Raw genomic sequence first — 19,342 nt, forward strand, 5'->3', positions numbered from 1 at the left:
TGCAACTCTTTCTTCATGCATGCTTTCCTCACCTTTTGTCACACGAAATGAATGTAAAATGGAAGGGGCTTCTGCACCTCACCTGTGTGTAGCCATTTCTCTTGTACAGAGATGAATAGTTTATTTAAGCTAAGCAAACTCCTATTTGATATCAATAGCCTTCTAGATCAAATCCTGGAAAAATGTGAAAGAAGATACACTGATGTTGCTGTAGCTGTTAAATTCTAGCAGTAATCTTACCCCAAACTGACCATTTGTCCAAACTTTCTGTTGTTAACCCTGAAGTACCATTGCATCCTGCTCTCTTGCCTTTCATGCAGAAACACGTCCAGATAACTTGCAAATATGAAAGTTAAATGAAAGATTGCACATGTTTTTAGAATATCCTCCAGCTGATATGCATAGCAGTCATGCATACAGCACTTCTTTCTTTTATTTAGCCACGTGGCAGTGACGTGCGTTATCTGCTGTGTCCTTTCTGGTAATTGACTAATTCATTTTACAGCAAGCATTTAAAAACACTGAAAAAGGAGACAGTAGCTTTCTTAAGCAGTGTGTAGATCTCCAAAAATTTACTCAGTAAAATGATGTCAATGCTCGTTTGTTCTTGTAAAGCTGATTACATCCTGTCAATTTACTTGTATAATCATATTAACTATCTTAATTTGTGAATTGTAAACTGTTCTGCAGAGTCATGAAACTTTTTCTTGGCTATTGTGCTGGAGTAGAGCTGCTGGGACTTCGAAAGCCAAAAACATTTGTGCAGTGGCTAAACGTAAGGATGACTCAGCTGAAATTTCTGATGTTATGCAGTCAGGGAACTTAATAAGCATGTGACTTGCCCACAGTGTCTCACAGCCACTGCCTTGTCCTGAACAACTTACGTGACCCCTATGCAGATACACTAAAACATAATTGGGCATTTTTATGCTCTACCAGTGTTAGTTTCTTGAATTGGCTGTATTATGTTTTTTTTAAACTGACAAATTAAAAATGATATGAAGTGAGAAGAATTTTTAGAATGCTGTGGAATTAGAGGAAAAAAATAACAACTGTGTGTCCTGTGCATACTGTCTGTTGTATCTAACCGAGAAAGAAGTTCTAGATTCTGACAGAAATTGAGAGGGAAGTGGGGAAGGAAAATATTTTTGTTAATATATTTTCAAAAGAAGTTTTGTTTTTTAAAAAAACAATAAAACATCTTAATACGGAATGGTCAAATTTAAGGGGAAACCTGCTCTATGATAAAATAATGTCTGGTTAGCCTCAAGTTGAAATTTTTGCAAGTTATATCTTCCATTTCTCTTTAGATCTATTTTCCTCTCTTTGTAATTGTGTTTGAAACTGTTTAATCAGTGGAAGATGGGGACAAATAAGGATCAAAGTGTGGCGATTCTGAGCAGTGGGATCTGTTTCCAGCTTTGATGTTGAAGTAGAGGGGGCAGGCACGAGAGCTTCTTTTGGTTCTGTTTCCTCATCTATAAAATGTGGATAATGGCACTTATTTCTTGTGATCAGCTCAGGCTTTTATATAGGAGAAGGATTGCTGACTGCCATTGTGTCCCAGTAGCTGTACTGGTATTCTGTGCAGTGGTAAGCTGTGCAACTGTCTGAAAAAATGCTTTGTGGCTTTTAAACAGAAGCCTGTGAGCTATGCTTTGGCTGTTGAATATTGCAGTCCATCTGCAGCAGTGATATCTCTGTGTTGCATCATTCTGTTGGAAAGTCAGAAATCTACAGCACTTGAGAGGAAGTGTCCCTTGTGATAATTTTACAGCAAAGTCAGCAATTTTAAGGTAAAATTTCCTGCAAGAGATTTCTCTAACTCAAGCCAATCATAAATATGATATGAAAGTTCATTTTACTAAATTGCCGGTCGTCGTAAGTAGTCCTTGTACCAGTAATGGAAATGGAGATCACATTTTTATTACTGTAAGTGTCAGTTTTGGTTTGATTGTATGGTGGTTTATCTTGTTTTTGAGAATCGTGTTGAGAGAAATAGGAAAACATTGAATTATTTTGATTTACATTTTCCTGTTATTGAGTAGGAAATGGGCTGCAAGGGCGAGCCTCTTTTACTTAGTTTTATGCCCTGTTGTTAGGAATTACCAGAAAGTCTCAACTGGGTTTGCTGCAGGCAGCTTGGCAGCTATGTGACTGCTTTACAAATAGTGATGTTGTCTTGTGCTGTTCACTTTTACTGTGTGCCAGATAATGTTTCCACACTGAAATTTGGGAATGTGGTATATCTGAATATTTATACATACATGCACAGTGGTTATAATGGGAGATAGCTAGCATTGTCATGTTATTTTTCTGCAATGATAATGTGAAAATCCTTGATTAATCTTGTTAAAGATCTTTATAAGTACTGTTAAAGATCCCAATATTATATTTGAGTGAGTTATGTGTTATGGTAGCTGTGTATAACCAACAAAAGTGACATTAATGTAATCTTGTGAACATTTAAGACTTCTGAGCTACAGAAAGTGCAATAAAATTAGATACATCACAGAATGGAGCTGGTTTAATACAAGTATAAATAAATATGCAAGAAGACATACAGAATAAGGCAGATAGCGGCTATTTCTTTTTTTTAAATACTGAAGTTCTGTGTTTGCTTTTTCTTTAACTTGATCCGTTTTCTCTCCTCAGGATTGGAATCTGACGTGGCACACAGAAAATCCAGACTTCACCCAATGCTTTCAGAACACAGTCCTGGTCTGGATTCCTTGCATTTACTTGTGGGTCTGCTTCCCGGTGTACTTCCTATACCTTCGTTGTCATGACAGGGGATACATACAAATGTCAAACCTCAACAAAGCCAAAACGGTACGTGATATTTTAAAATCAGAACCTATTAAGCTTATCTGGAAGTTTGAATCTATTTTCAGCTATGTTTTAGCACACTATTTTTGTTGAGCATCAGTCTTGGCCTGTGTGCACACTGCAGCTGTAACTTCCTTGTGTTTGATTTCCAAGCCTTATGTGTTTCCGTTGCCCTTTTATCAGGAATTTGATATCTGAAATTTACTCTGACATAGCAAAAAAGCATGCAAATCCTTTGTAAGACCAGTTGGAGAAGACTATTTTAAGGCAACTCAATCTCGAGGCCTTTATTTCAATAATAAAAGGAATTTATTATCCTGTCAGCTTCTCAAGTTACACAGCATAGATTTCTAGAGCTGCTGCAGGTGTTCTATTCCCCTTCTATTGTGAAATAGATACTTAATGTTTTCTTAATTTTTTTTTTCTCCTGTAGAATAAGTGAAAAGTTTTAAGAAGGACTATAATAGCATGGTATATTGGAGAGTTTTTGTCTCTGTGATCTGTATTCAGGAGTGAGATTCACCAGCTTTCTGTTTCATAATACACTGAATTATATGGTACTAAAAATTAGTAAACTTTTTCTTCTAGTGGGGATCCAATAGGTAAAGCCAAATTACTCTTCTTTTGTACATGTTGTAGAATTGCCCAAAAGAGATGATCTGATTATGACTCCTCTCTACTAACACGTAACATCTAGTGTTCGTGTATATATTGCGCTGCCTAATCTGTGTGAACTGATGTATGAAATATACTTTTGTATTGCAGGCTTTGGGCTTAATACTGTGGATAGTCTGCTGGGCAGACCTTTTCTACTCTTTCTGTGAAAGAAGTCAAAATATTTTTCGAGCTCCATTTTTTCTCGTTAGGCCTACAGTATTGGGTATAACAATGGTAAGTTCTTCTGTTATGGCCTTTGTTCATTCAAAGCCTTAAGCAATAACATGTGTCTTAGTATTATTCACAATGTTGTAATTCTTTAAGCTGCAATCTTTACATACAGATTTAATCTGCAGTTAAACTCTGAAATGTCTGCTTTCTTTTAATAAAAAAATGAGGAAAAAACCCCCAACCCAGCTGTACTCCGTGCGTTGTATGTCAGCACACAAGCCAGTGCTAGTTGTCTTGCCTTATTTTGGTAGGCTTGAGCTATCATTCATTTAATAGCTTGATTCAGGTATGGGGTGGAGGAACCGAGTCGAGAGAATTGATTAAATCTTGATAATACAAATCACACTGAACTTGGTAAAAGACTGTCGAAGGCATTGCATTATTAAGTATCTTATTACAAACTCTCTTGCACGTAACATTCTTTAGTGCATGTTTTCTCTGTTACATTTGATGGCACGGTGGAAAGTCTTAAATGCCATAGGTGTCCCCAGCTAAGTCTTTCTACCTAGATGTGCAAGTATTGTCTACTTTGACACCAGTATCTCTGCAGCCTGCATTTCAAGGAAAATGGCTTGCTATTCGTTTATTGTCAGTTGCCTTACATTTATCACGGACTTGGAATGGTAGTGATTAAAGATGATACTCAAGGGGCCAACAGGACGGGACACAACAACCCCAACAGCAATAGCAACAACAAAAAAACCAAACCAAAAAAACTCAACAGCCCTGAAACATACTGAGGGATGCAAGAGCTCTTAAATAGTTTGCGGTCATTTAATAATGCAATTGTCAAGCTTCTGTCAGGCTGATTGAAAATGCACGTTGCAGCAGCCAAGTGAGATTACTAAGTTGTACCAGCTTCCTAAAGGACTCTGAAAACACACAAAATACAGAAATAGAGTAATATTTGGTCAGTGTTGTTTGGCGTTGTGGCTTGTATGGAAAGAAATCTTTTTATTTTAAAAAGAATTAGTCAGGAAATACTTGGAAAGGATATAGTGTCACTATAATTGCATGTTGATTTGTGATGTAGAACCAGAAAAGTAAAGAAAGACTGGCAGCTTTTGGCAGTGTTTTTGTGGATGTGGTGGTTTACTTCCATGTAATACATATTCCTTTTCCCTTTTTTGTCCACTTCTTATCTTGACTGCTCCAGAGAATTTCCTATTTATATGTATTTGTGAATTATGCTTAAAATCTCTGGGTGTTAGAATGTCTGGGAGGTACTGGATTTGAAATGTTAAATAAGCACACTTTAACACAGTACCTTGTATATGTGTATAACATGTTGTAAAACTTAAAGCTTGTGAATATATTTTTACCTTATTTGTCCACAGTTGCTTGCCACATTTTTGATACAATATGAAAGAATAAAAGGAGTCCAGTCTTCAGGTGTAATGACGATTTTCTGGCTCATCTCATTGTCATGTGCCACAGTGGTTTTTAGATCCAAAATAATACATGCCTTAAATACGGTAAGTGATTGTTACCCTCATTCAGTTGAAAATAATCCCAAATGCTGCAGTAATAGAGTAGTTGCTTGCTAATTATGCCAGTCCAGTCAGTTAATGGTCCACTTGGTATACCTTCCTTCCTTGGGTTATAAAAGTAAAACAAGCAAGACTTAATGGCTCTTGTTTTGAAATGCTAGTGAAATTCATAGTGAACTTAACTATAGCAACAATTGCCAAGAAAATTCCGCTAGCTGTTTCAGAAAGGGGATATGTCTGCTTGAGCACAATAAAAGCGTATAATCTTTGATATGAAACTGTTCTGGGAGTTTACGTCATCTTCCTGTTGATTATAGTGTGGATTTCCTGAAACACTTGGTTTGATGGTAATGTGGTCTCATCTGCTGAGACAAAATGAAAGTGTACAAGTGAAATATTTTTATGTCAGTCTCTTTTATAGTAAGACCACCTCAAATATCAGCTTAATTGTGGAGCTGCCTGAAAATGGCATATCACTTTTATTTCTTGAAACCTTTAAGCCATGTTGTGAATTTTGAGAACTTTCAGCCAACTTTTCTCTTTAGCTGTTGGGAGTGGGATTTTACTGGTGAGTGTGTGGGGGTGTGTGTCCATATGTCCCTGTGCTTTGATTTCTGTGGATTATGCTTTATATATCTGTCCCAGTCTAAAAATTGGAAGAACCTCTGGAATTTGAGCACAACGCAACAAACTGTAATCTAAATTCTGCTCCTCTAATTCTTATTTTCTGTGTGCATACTAATCAACAAATTTGCTTTGAAAACTCCTTACTAGTGCATAAATGCCTTGCTCCTCTAAAGAATACCTTGACTTCAAATTGGGGCATGCTGTGTTGGTACAAACTGTGTCTTAAAGAGAACTTCTCTACAGAAGTAGTTCATGCCTTGTGTGTTTATGGCAGTGATTGATTAAAAATAAATGGTGTCTTTCATCTCCTCCCGCCTCTCTTTATCTTCCCTTTACCAAAATAGACATTGACTTTAATTTGCATGGGGGTGGGTAGTGTAACATTTATGTAGTTTGCAGAATTTACAGTAAGGAGCTGTTTTATGTTTGATAGTAACGTGTTGTTTTAAAGAAATTCCTCAAGCCTTCTAATTGGAATATTACCTTCCTTTGTAGGGTGCTGAAGTGGATGCATTTCGTTATGTCACCTTCTGCATCTACTTCATCCTGTTATTTGTACAGCTCATCCTGTGTTGTTTTCCAGAACAACCGCCTTTGTTTTCTGAAACAGTAAATGATCCTGTAAGTGTTCAATCTATACTGAGTGCTGAATATCATACATGCAGTATTCTGTACAATGAGTTATAGGGCCATAGTCTCCCAGGTGCCAAATAATTCAAATCTTGTTGACTTGTTTGCAATAGAGTGTTCTTTCTGCTCTTTAGTTGGTGACACAGGAGATGAAGCCCATAACATGAAATACAGGGTGGGCTGTATTTAAGAGAAAGAGCAAAAATACTGTTTCAGTCATTCCTGAATAGCATTCCTGAAAGTTAAGTCATACGTATTTATATTCAGTGGTGCTTCTGGCAATCGGTGGGAAATATTGGTTTGAAATGCTGTTGTCGTAGTCATCTGATACCATTCAGTAGGCAGTAACTCATAAGGATGTGTATTCCCTTCCTGTTGAAGGTGGGGAAGAATCTACACCTGGCAAACTTAAGAATCTGGATAGATGCATTTGATTTCCATATTTACCTCTCTTGTGTCAAGCAAAACTTTAACCAGCTCAGTTGCAAGAGCAGTTAACGTTAGAGGGTGGTCTGGATATAGAAATTTAATTTTATCTAGACATGATCTTTTTTGCATGTGTTCTTAATTATATGTGCTAGCTATATGGCATGGATCTAAAGTGACTCAAGGGATGCTGGATCATTATACTGCTCGCTTAGCTCTGGGCTAGACCTTCTGTGTCACAGTGGAGTGACACCTGTCACTGCCTGGAGTTTGGATGTGCCAAGTTTGGAAACCTCAGTTCTATGTTTTTTTATAAGGCGTAATTCTGGTTTGGTGGATGTTAGATGGTACTGACTGACGAAGGAAGGTGTGAAATGTGTGAGGGGGAAATAAATGTTGCCTTTGTAACCGTGGAAAAGGTCCGTAACCACTTGCACTTACTGAATTGCACAGTTACCTTCTTGTTGGTATCCAGTATGCCAGTGGTGCTCTGCATTACCACTAGCAGACAGTCTGTGTGTGTATGCCTGGAGGGAAGAGTATACTGCTGAGTCTTTGGATCCTCATCATCTTTGGGTTCTTTTCATCTCATTCAGGGATGAAATGTGTTTGGCAGGATACTGTGGATTTATGGAAACCTTCTTTTCTGCTTTGATCCTGGTTACAATAATTACAAGGTGCTTCGAGACCACAGTGGTTTGTTTTTGTGTTCTGAGTATCTCTAGGAGTGTCTCTAGGAAATAGGGCAGACTTCCAATTCTAACTTTCTTTTTTCATGAGTGGTGGGTGTGTTGAATGTTATGATGGGGAAAAGAACAAAGCAAGTCATATTAGTCAGTCTTAAATTCTGCTTTATTCCCTCTGTCAAGCATTTCCAAACCAGAAATGTTTGTAAGTTTTGAGTAAAATCTTCTATGTTACTTAAGCCAAAAAACTACAGTGAAATTTCTAAGATGTAGGTGCTGATGTATATAGAAGTCAAATAACGTGTTTTGTCTCTTGTTTTCGCTTTGTTTACATTACATAAGTCCAGACTTGTTACAACTTGTTGTCTTCATTCTATCTGGCATGAATGTCAGTAGGATTAGTAGTTCTTTATGTGCTAACTATTTAATTTTATCAAAAATAGTATTATTTTTAACAGTAATCTAACACGTTTTAAAGTTTTGCTTTATGCAAATGAAGTCCAGTTTTTGGTAGTACAAGATCTAGTGGACTCTTGAATTTAGAGTTTCCACCTGCAAGTAGATTAAAAAAAGTATAAAGGAAAAAAGTAATACAGCATTTTATGTAAAGTTCAGAATATTTTGACATTTTGAAGTTGTATTTGCTGAAGTAGAAATCTGTCTGTCAGGAATGTTGGCGTGGCTGAAGCTTGAAAGTACCGCCTCTCCCCTCCTCCCCCCCTTTTTTTTTAACTTCTCTGAGTTTAAAAACTTTTATTTATTCATTAAGTGATGGTGTTAGATTTGCTTGCAATCATTGTGTTGCAAGTGTTTAAATACTTTGGAAATGTGGAACTCTTATCCCCTTTCAAAAAAAGCATCTGTCTTTTACATATTCTTATTGTTCCCTACAAAGTTGCAAAAAGAGTTGTGGTGTGAAGAGGAAATGCAGGAGTCTGTTTTGTGTAGCTTGATTACAGCACACTTCAATATAGCTTAGTGGAGAAGCCAGGTTACACAAACATGAGTTGAAAAATACAAGTCTTGGAAACACTTGGCTCTGACTGTTTTAATTGCAGTACTCTAATGATGTTTGGTGACTTCTGTAGATGGAAATACCTGAGTTGCTCCAATTATAGTTGATGATAAAAACCTAGTGGTTTGTGTGCCAAAGGAGTGGCTGGTTTTAGCTGCTTTAGATGCTGTTCAGAGCAGTGAAAGAGGGAAGAGAGAAATCTGTACTGGAATTCTGCAAGTAAATCAGTGGCTTTGAAATTCTTCCAGCCTTCCTTTCTGCTGTTGTAATCCAACGAGATTAGGAGAGGATGTTAACCTGAAGAGTAGTTAAAACAGACAGCCATTGCACTGGATGTAGAACACGAGCTAGCTGCGTATCTTTGTGGATACTTAAGTTTCCCATGCTTATTGATGAATGAGATGCAGGGTTTTTAGGGGCTGTTTTGGGATGCTTTTATGAAGTTTACTTTTTTTTATTTGTGCATCTGTTTTGATGGAGTTGCAGTGCTTAACTGCTGGAACAATAGAACTGAATTCTTCATTTATGACTAACTCTACCCAATTAACATGTTTTGCTCTCATATGGTAGCATACCTTGTATTGATATAGGTAGGCACTGATCATGACATCTTGAGAGATTGTCTGGCCTGCACTGTCTTACAAAATTCCCTCAACTATTTGTTGTGTTGTTGATACGGAGCACTGCTATTCCTGTGTCCCAGTGGTCTAGTCTGCTGACAGCCCTGAAGCTGTGCTTGTGTTTTCTGAACAAGCTCTCAACAGCATAAATGACAAGTTAGTAATGTGAAAAAAATACTATAAACAAAAGAAATTTCAAAAGCATCTTTTCTGCTTGGTTTGTTTCTTTTGGCCCTGTATCAGTCACTTTGTATGTGGATTGATTTCTTTTTCTCTCCTTTAGAATCCATGTCCAGAGTTCAGTGCTTCTTTCCTCTCCAGAATCACATTCTGGTGGATCACTGGGTAAGATCAAGATGATGCATAAAGCAACAATTAAAGTTAGATGGCATTTTTAGGATCCTGCTTTCAGAGTTAAATTAGCAATAATCATGCAATAATAATCTTGGTTGGTTTGGTTGTGTTGTAGATAGATTAAATTGATTTTTTTTTTCCAAATTTGATTAGTTTTTTACTTCCTTTGTAATTTTAAATGTTGCCAGTATATATTTAGTATGTTTGCTGAAAGAATATAATAAAAAACTTTCTTTGGGAAATACAAGAAGGTAGAAATTATCTGCTGTGTTTAGAAACGAAGACATTCAAAACTGTTAGCTCTTTTTGTCCAATAGGTTCTTTTTTTTTTTTTCTCATTAACATAGCTTTAGTTATGCTGTATGATTTGATCACAACTCATGTTCTTGAGAGTTAAAACACAGAAACATGTACAAGAATATTGGCGTATAGCTGTGGTTGGTACTTGGCCGGAGTTCCAACAGAAAGCTAGATGAAAGGAATTGCTTTGTAAAATTAAAGGCTAATAAAGATTTTGAAACTTGGTAGGCATGGGAATATTAATTGCCTGGCTGATTTTCAAATGACATCACTTCATCCTTCCTTTTATTTTCACTGAAATTTGAATTCAGTGGCATATCCTGGATCCTTATATGTTTCAGTGTCTAATTCTCACAGTAAAGTCAGGAGGATGTATGTTTTAGTATCTGGACCTATGTTGCTACAGGTACTAAGTCTTGCATGCATTTTTGTGAAGAGCTGGCTCTGTTTTGGGGCTGGATGTAAGGACCACTGTCTTATGGCATACGTACCTATGCATCTCTAGTGTTCTTAAATATATAGTGCTGATTCTTTCTAATACAGGTTGATGGTTCAGGGTTATCGGAGACCTTTGGAAGCCAAGGATTTGTGGTCGTTAAATAAAGAGGACAAATCGGAGGAGATAGTGCCAGGTTTGGCTAGAAACTGGGCAAAAGAGAGGGCACAGACCAAGAGGTAAGTTCAGTATCTTGGCTGGCAGTTCTTCCAAGATGTGGAGGTTCAAAAGCTCAAGTTACTCAGCCTCTACTTAGAGGTGTTTGTCATCTCTTACCAAGCCTACTTTTGTAAGGTCCAGGTGGCAGCTCTGTATTTGTCCTTAAGTGCATACAGAACAGGAACCAACCACACACACCAAGCAGGGTGTTGTGTGTCTTTATGAAGAGCTGCATCAAATTTCTCTTAGTCTTTCATGATCCAAAGCTGATTATTGTTACTTTTGATGTGTGGGTTTTTCTCTGGGGAGGGCATGTTTTCACACGGTCAAACTTCAGTCACGTAATTTAGGAGCTTGGGCTCCCTCTATAGTTAGTGAAGCCTCAGGAGGGCAGTTCAGGGTGTAAAAGTGAGAAGCTTGTTTCTTTTCTTTGACTATATAGGGAGCCTGGGCATCTAAGCCAGATGACTAAAATTAGAAAGACTGCATGCCTGCAGTTTCCGTCCTACTTTCGTCATCCTTTACTGCAGCAGATAGAAGTACCTTTTCATTGCAGGAAAATTGCTTGCTTACACAGTGTATTTTTACATACAGCTTGTCCTCAGAAGTTTGGAAGTATGTAGTTTGGTGTAAGCAGATGTATGAAATTGATGTGTTCAGTCCATTGGGGATGACTTGGTATAAATCTGACTGCAATCTTTTAACTCCGGTGGTACAGTGAGGCCTTGATTTTGAAGAAAGTTCACTGGGTTCTAGAATAATAATGTCCTTTGCTCTTGTAAGTTTAACACAGGTTATGGCCCTATTCCTCGTTTGCCAAGGCAGACCTATAGGAATGTTACCTATCCCTACAAAGAACACCATTTCTGAATGGCCAGTTCATTTAGCTATGGTTGTACGATTGAAAAGATGTCTAATTGACAGTAAACCCCGGTTAACTATTAAGAGCAGCAATAAACAGCTCGTAAACATCTCATTTGTATACTGTGCATTTTTCCAGTTGGCTTTATGCTTGAATAAAGGCTACATTATATACCTACTTTTATTTCAGGCAACCATTAAACATGTTATACTCGCCCAAAAAGCAGCAAAAATCAAGCGACTCAAATGGTGATGTGACAGAAGAGGCTGAAGCTTTGATTATAAAACCATCTCAGAAGAGCTCTGAAGCATCTTTATTCAAGGTGTTATATAAAACCTTTGGACCGTATTTTCTCATGAGCTTCCTGTTTAAAGCTGCACATGATCTCTTGATGTTTGCAGGCCCAGAAATTCTGAAGTAAGACCTATATACTTTATTATTGTATTAAAAGTATGTGGACAGAATTTAAAACACACTGGTATTTCACTCACCAAACTGCTTTCCCTTCAGCTGGTTCAATGGGGAAGAGTTGTCACATAAGTTAGAGACCATGCACCCATGATTTGCACATGCACACACATGATTTTGGTCCACTGGTTTTCAAATTACAACATCATGCATTAAATGTTTGACTTTTTATGTTCCTTTCCAACACTAGGAAGGCCAGGCAGGACCATAATCAACAACAGCAGGAGAGTTTATTTAATTCTAACCTGTAATGATTGTGGGACTACAAGTCACAGTATGTGAAGCAACAGAGAGCTAAGGGGGTGGAAGGAGTTGTATTGCTTTAAGGTGAGAAGAAGTAAAACGGTTGTATTTTAGCTGGAGGGAATATGAGACTTTTTAGTGTAGCTCCAGAGGATGCTGTACATGTAAGGTATGTGATACATCAGTATCACATTTTAAAGTAGTACATTGTTAGGAGAAGGGAGTGATGTGTGCTAGTGTAAAATGATCTCCAGTTTCTAAGACGTTTGCTTAAGTGTTTTATCTAAGTTTGGTACTTTGGGTGCTTGCATGACCCATATAATGTTTGGAATAATCTAAGGTTGTAACCCTCATGTTTCATTTTGATTTGCATATATCAAGAGAACTAATTCCTCTCTCCACAGATTGCTAATCAGCTTCGTAAATAACAAAGCTGCCCCAAACTGGCAAGGCTACTTTTATACAGGGTTGCTGTTTGTTTGTGCCTGTCTTCAGACACTGATTCTTCACCAGTATTTTCATATTTGCTTTGTAACTGGAATGAGGCTCAAAACAGCTATTGTTGGTGTAATTTATCGAAAGGTAGGTGTTTCTTTAAATGTACGACAATATCTCTCGGTGACTGTGCGAATACATCGCTTAAGTCTGAATAATTAAAGTAGTTAGGAGGCTCTGGTAAGTTGATTCCTAACTCTCAACAGAAATAAGAGAGTATCTAATTTATAAATAAAAGCCTTTAAGACAGAGCAATTTTCTGATTTACCAATTAAAGTCCAGGCACCTTCTTCTTCCCACTGCCAAACAAGAAACCTTGTCTCATTTAGACTAGGGGTCTGAAACTGCTTCAGTTTGTGCAGAAATTAAGATGCATCTATACAGCTTCATTTGGGACTTAGCAGGAGTGCTGCCTTATCTTGGAACAAGCTGGAACATTTTAGAAAGCTGTGGACCGATTGCTCTGTGTGAGAAAAACGTGTGACAAGAAGTGAAGACTCCGCTTCTGACACTAAAAAACAAAACAAGCAAACAGTACCCCCCACCCCGAGCAACCAACCACCCCTAACCCCAAAGACTGCTTGTTGTCTTTAATTCTCTATTAGTTTAAACCCAGCTGCTTGCTTCAAATGATACAACTTGCATTTTGTAAGATGTGCAGGGTAAACAGAATATGAAGCAGGAAAAGGATTGCTTGTAACTCTGAACATGAAGCTCTGTAAAACAATTGAATTCTGTGGAGAAAATGCAAATGAGTAAGTCTTCCTTCATGTTGCCTTAATTGTTTTTTATTTTTAATCTGCATGTAGGCACTTGTTATCACAAATTCTGCTAGAAAGACTTCTACTGTGGGTGAGATTGTGAATCTAATGTCTGTGGATGCTCAGAGATTCATGGACTTGGCTACCTATATAAACATGATTTGGTCTGCACCTCTCCAGGTGATATTAGCACTGTACTTACTGTGGCAGGTGAGTATTGTGTGGTGTTTCCTGTTTTGACTTTGGCAACGTGCTGCCTCCTATGGTCATGACTATAGAGAGCTGTTGTTCAGATCACTGGAGGGTTTACAGCAGTGTGGAGAAAATACTGTTTGTTTAGAAGCCATTCTGAGCTCCTTTTGTCACTGCTGTCAAGAAGCAAGGCAGGAGGTTCTTAATTTGCACATCTGAGTGCATGTGGGGAGCTACTATCTGTGGGGGACTGCAGCACCTATAGTATCTCACTTGTCAAATTGGTTTAAAGAAAAGTGGTCTTGGTTCTGTACCGAGAGTCACTGTATGAGATGTTTGCTATTTCTAGTCCAGACAGTCACCAGGCTGACTGTTCCTGATTCTCACTGTCAATCAGAAAGGTAATGAAATTCCCCAAGAAGTCAGTCACTCCCTGCATGAGTCCCTACTTCAGAAGAACAGACAAACCAGCAAAAGCTGGAAAACGTTAAAAGATCTCTGTATGTGTGTATAGATAGATAGAGAGAGAGATATAGATTGATCTATACCTATATCTACCTCTCTATATGGGGGCTATATATGTATGTGTGTTTCAAAAATCAAAGCACATAAACATCAACCCAAGCCCCTACTTGATCCTCCTCTTCTTCCCCCAAGCTGTTCTTGAAAAGGGAAGAAGAGGCTGAAAAGCTATTTTAGAATGCTTTTCTGTAGTATATGCAGTGGTTTGACCCAAGATTTTTAAAAATGAGTTTGAATAAATGTTTACAATTAAGTGCATTTCAGAATTTAGGTCCTTCGGTGCTGGCAGGTGTGGCTGTCATGATCCTTCTGGTTCCGATAAATGCTGTGATGGCAATGAAGACAAAAACCTATCAGGTTAGAACCTTTATATATGTGACAGAGTGCTTTTAAGAAACTTGTTCTGTTCTTTGACTTGTTCCTGAGGTTTGTCCTTTTAAGTTTTTTTCCCTCCTCTATTTATCCCTTAAAAAAAGGGAAGGGAAAGAAAGGTCAAGGCATCGTGTGTGCAGAATAAACAAACTCACATATTTTTCAGCCTTATAGCATATCTGTACATAATGGTCTAAAAATTCTGCAGTAGTTAAGACCAAGGTAGCAGGTTAGCTAGCTTCATGAAATGCCCCATGATTGGATTTGAATTAGTTTAGTTTTTAACTTGCTGCCTAAGAACTAAAGTGCGAACGTAAACTACTGTCTGCCAAATGAACCTTAATGAATGAAATACTCACATTTCCAGGATGGTGGTTGCAGTGTTGGAGGGTGAGGGGGTGGGTGGGTGTGTGGGTGTGGTTTGTTCTTGGGTGTGGTGTCTTCCCCCCTCCCCCCCCCCACCCCCCGGAAGGATGAGGAGGGAGAAATCTTAGTTGTTGGCTGTTCCTGATCCCCAGTTGATTTTATGTAGAGGGGATCAGTTTGTTACAGAGAGTCCACAGAAGTAAATGTAGACTCACTCTCTCATGTTTTCTATTGCAAAAACTACTTCCAACAGCCCCACCACGTGCTTTCTGGTACAAACTTCACTATTAACTGAATTTACCAAACGTCAGAGGAGATTGATTTATTTAAATGAAACCTTTTAGCTCTAGATGTTCATCAAAATATACCACAGCATTTGGTTCCTTCATGGGAGAAGTAGGGGATATCTAGCCTGTCACAGCCGCACTGCCACTGGGTAACAGCTGTCTGGGATATCTGTACTAGTGCTGAGTCAGAACATCGTTTCAGCTTTGCACTGCCCTCAGTAAAATACTTTATGAAGACAGAAACTTCTGAAGAATGGACTTTCTTCTTATGGCTGAATGGAAAGCTTTTTGCCTTAGTGCACCATCAGAAAGCCATTGATAGTGCTGAAAATGGAGCAAAACTAAGTTTGGTCTAAGGTTAGATGCACATCACTGAAGCTTGATTATAGTGGCTTTTTTTTTTAACTGAATATTGTACCTAGGAAGAACGTGAGTCCCAGAGCTCCCTGATGCAGGGTTAATCCCACTTAAACCAGTGCCACAACTGTTTTGAACTTGGTTCGGATTTTTAGTTGCATGAAACATTCTTCTAATTGGTTTAAAACATCTTGTTAATTCTGCATATTTGTTTGTTCAGATAGCATCTCAGATTTCCTGCTTGGGAAGCTAGTAAGCTTTTGATGATAATGAGGTGAATTTTGCCATTGCAAAATATAAAGCTCAGAACTTTGTGGCTCTGCCAAGTATTGTGCTCTGCTAATTATTTTTTGCAATGTTGTTTTTAGGTGGCTCAAATGAAGAGCAAAGACAATAGAATTAAGCTGATGAATGAAATTCTCAATGGGATTAAAGTTCTGAAACTTTATGCTTGGGAATTAGCCTTCAGAGAGAAGGTATTAGAGATCAGACAGAAAGAACTCAAAGTCCTAAAAAAATCTGCTTACCTTGCTGCAATGGCAACCTTCACTTGGGTTTGTGCTCCTTTTTTGGTAAGTGAAACAAATCTAGAAGTCTGCTCTCCTTTTTGGGATCATGCTTTCCAAGGCAACGCTTGAGAACTTGTTTTGGTGTTGTTTTTTAATGAGTGAAAGAATCAGAATGCCCTCTGCAGCAGTGGGAAATTGAACACTTATTTCTCCCCTTCTCTATGAAAAGGCACTACTGTTTTCTTTGAAACTTAGGAGCATCCAAGTTGGATATATTTTAGAAGTTAATGGCTTAAGTATTTAAAAATAAAAACCTCCTCTGCATCGCCCTCTATTTTTGGTGGTGTACTTGAGGAACCTAAGATTAAATGTACTGTCAGATTTAGAAGAGGTTACTAATGCGCGCAGTACCCTCCAGGTGGTAGCTGTGGCTGACAGAGTAAAACTTCCCTTATTTCAGCATCTTTCTGAGAGCAGCAGGTCCTTAGATAAGAGTCCTTGATCGAATGGGACATTGTGCACCAGGCTGACCTCTGGGTTCTCCCAGCATCTGTTTAAGAAAAATGTGGAGAGGTAAAACCATTGCGTACCTTGGGATTGCTTCAAATTCTTGTGCAAAAAAAATATTCTTGATGTGGTGAAACATCTCCACTGTGTTTGTTGTTAGCTTAAATTTAAACTAATAAAAGGGAGGGAAGGGTGAGATCACATCAAAATTGCTTCACATCCTATTAGAAGAAGGGGTCATTGCTCTTGTCTGCAGAAGCAAATAAAAGCCATGACTACATTAGGATAAAATATGTGCTGTTCCAGCTGAAGGTGTTTAAGTGTACTTTCCAGTCTCAGATTCCTTCCCTACAAACACTTTTAGTGTTTACATTATGTTTTGGGCATGATGAAAGGCAGAAGAAGCAGTGCCCTGGGTAGGAAACATCAGCTGCATTCTTAAGTGAATGCTTTTCTAAAAGAAGTCTGAGATGGTTTTAATACAAATACATTATTAAATGAAGTTTCTAAATACAACTCTGCAGGTGGACTCTTTAACTCTGTGGAGTCTGAGAAGACAAATTCACCTAACTGTAGGTCTGTTTCAGCGCATGTTGTGAATGTGTGGTAATGGTCCTACACCTTAGGGGGTTTGCCACTGGGGCAGAATTGGTACAGCCCGAAGTGCATGGCTGCTGTTTAACATCCTGTTTCTCGGGTTTTTGTTCTTTCCTATATGTTCTTCTGAACTTCTGATTAAAGAATTATTGCAAGTGCCTACTTGAAAGCACTTTTGACATGCAAAACTCTCTATTTCCTCTACTCCTCCTCCTGTTTCCATGGCCAGGGCTCTTTAAAACATTGTTTAATAATGATGTCAGGAAACTATTCATTTGCAGTACCTCCCCTACTGCTATGTGTGCTGATAAGGGTGTATTTCAGACTAATTGCTGGTAACACAAGAGTGCAGACATGCTGCTTGTGAGGTTATTCTTTGGACCCTGTCTTGTTTTTGATCTCTGTGGGAGGGCTTTCTCCCTGGGATATGGTTGTCCAAACTGAGGATTGTACAAACAAGCTACTGTACCAGGCACAGCTGAGTCAGCTGCCGTACGAAGAACAATACGTGACTTCACAGCAGTCAGATTTATAACAGAAATACTAATGTTTTCAATGGATGCTGTGCTTAGATGAGGCTGTTCCTTAGGCATTGAGCTAATTGTTTCAAGTCTTGTGGGAGGAGGAATGCCAAAGGTTAGCCTACCTTGGTTTCTTGTTTTAAGTGGCAGTCTATGGGGAAGAGTTGCTGGATCTTGTGATATACTCAGGTATGAGTGTTGTTACTGTGGAAGAAAACACTGTGAAGGGAATAGATCTGAAAGTGAATATTTGGTTTTATTTAGTTTAATTTTACTGTAATTTAATCAACACATTTTTAAAAAACATAAATAAGTATATGGATTTTTTGAATTGTTTTTATACCTTATGATTGATGATAATAATGGTTCAATGTAATTTTCTTGTTCAGCATGGATCTTAAGCTGTGAACTGTTTAGGTACTGTATGGCTTTATCTTTGTAATGCAGTAATATTTCAAGTTTCTTGGAAGACAATCTATCCATGATAAAGTGGGCTGTACTTGGAAATCTAGGGTTGTGGTAGTCGCTATAAAATATAAAATGGGTTAGCATTGGGGTGTTTCTAACTTTTCTGTCTGTATATATTACTGATCCAGTATCTGGTACCATGGGGAGTGCCTTAAAACTGAGAGAGCAGCAGGAAAGACTAGTGATCATTCCTTCCCTTCTCCTGCAGTGTGACCACACATAGCCTGGGACATTTGTGGTTTCATCCTTGCTTTATGAAGAAAGTGAGCACTTGACACCTTTCTAAGAGGAGCCATCAACTTCTTCTTACAACAATCGATTTAAATCAAATATTTGTTTTGCAAAAAGTGGTATCAGGAACAAGGAAATTACCAGAACATTACTCTTTCTTTGATTGTAGACCTCTGATTCCAGTTGTCAGACTGTGTGACTCCTGAGTTAGTGGCTTTAAAAAATGTTACCCTAACTGTAACCATTACGCTTTGTTTCAGGTTGCCCTGTCCACGTTTGCTGTGTACGTCACAATAGACAAGAACAACATCTTGGATGCTCAGAAGGCATTTGTTTCCCTAGCGTTATTCAACATCCTCAGGTTTCCATTGAACGTGCTTCCTATGGTTATCAGCAGCATAGTAGAAGTAAGACTTCAGTCATTAGCAGGTGTTTCTGCGCAGAAGTAGCCACTGGGTGGAAAGATTACATTCCTGTGCTTAGAGAATGTCCACTGGTGAAATTCAGCCACCTCAGAAAGGGAGCTTTTCATTTTCTGTGTGTTAAGTGCTGTGCAAGCAAAATTACGAATCCAGTTATGGTGGATGCGTGTTCCTGAAATCAACCATATTTCTTGTGGTTTGGGAAGTGCGAGTTTGATGACTATCCAAGAAACTATGCAATGGATTTAAGTAAGGAGCGATTAGGAATGCATAATAATGATGTAATATATATATGGTGCAAAACAACAAGCTCTTAAGTATAATGAGCAGAGTATAAGATAGTTTTGCATCCCTTTCCCATGCAGGCCAGTGTCTCCTTGAAGCGCCTTAGGGTGTTCCTGTCTCATGAAGAATTAGATCCAGACAGCATAATCAGGGGTCCCATCACAGAAGGTGAGTTTCTTTTCCTGTTGAAAATCAGCGTGTGCAGGTTTTGGGTGGCTTTGCAGCGTTTCTTTTGCTTTTTGTGACAAATTTACTGCATTTTGGTGGATTTCACTGATAAATTTTAGCCAGAAAGCAGAGAAGGGAGTTTGTAAAATGAAAATTGTATGAAATTTCTACCACCTTCTCAGGTAATTA

The 19,342-nt window shown here is 38.2% G+C and overlaps 1 protein-coding gene across 1 annotated transcript in view; it reads left to right on the forward strand.

Moving 5' to 3' along the window:
* Window positions 1–690: 690 nt before the first annotated feature.
* Window positions 691–19,342, forward strand: part of ABCC1 (ATP-binding cassette, sub-family C (CFTR/MRP), member 1) — a gene marked incomplete at its 5' end in the record, with an annotated part of 43,627 nt that continues 24,975 nt past the window's right edge. The window contains 14 exons of the mRNA XM_009584831.1: window positions 691–775; window positions 2,656–2,832; window positions 3,595–3,720; window positions 5,055–5,192; window positions 6,330–6,455; window positions 9,495–9,556; window positions 10,409–10,540; window positions 11,572–11,799; window positions 12,498–12,675; window positions 13,398–13,559; window positions 14,328–14,420; window positions 15,814–16,017; window positions 18,539–18,685; window positions 19,066–19,153. Coding sequence (XP_009583126.1) covers window positions 691–775; window positions 2,656–2,832; window positions 3,595–3,720; window positions 5,055–5,192; window positions 6,330–6,455; window positions 9,495–9,556; window positions 10,409–10,540; window positions 11,572–11,799; window positions 12,498–12,675; window positions 13,398–13,559; window positions 14,328–14,420; window positions 15,814–16,017; window positions 18,539–18,685; window positions 19,066–19,153 — 1,946 coding nt within the window. The remainder of the gene's footprint in view (window positions 776–2,655; window positions 2,833–3,594; window positions 3,721–5,054; window positions 5,193–6,329; window positions 6,456–9,494; window positions 9,557–10,408; window positions 10,541–11,571; window positions 11,800–12,497; window positions 12,676–13,397; window positions 13,560–14,327; window positions 14,421–15,813; window positions 16,018–18,538; window positions 18,686–19,065; window positions 19,154–19,342) is intronic.

This window comes from Fulmarus glacialis, unplaced genomic scaffold (assembly GCF_000690835.1).
Source record: "Fulmarus glacialis isolate BGI_N327 unplaced genomic scaffold, ASM69083v1 scaffold41639, whole genome shotgun sequence".
NCBI classification, from domain to species: Eukaryota; Metazoa; Chordata; class Aves; order Procellariiformes; family Procellariidae; genus Fulmarus; species Fulmarus glacialis.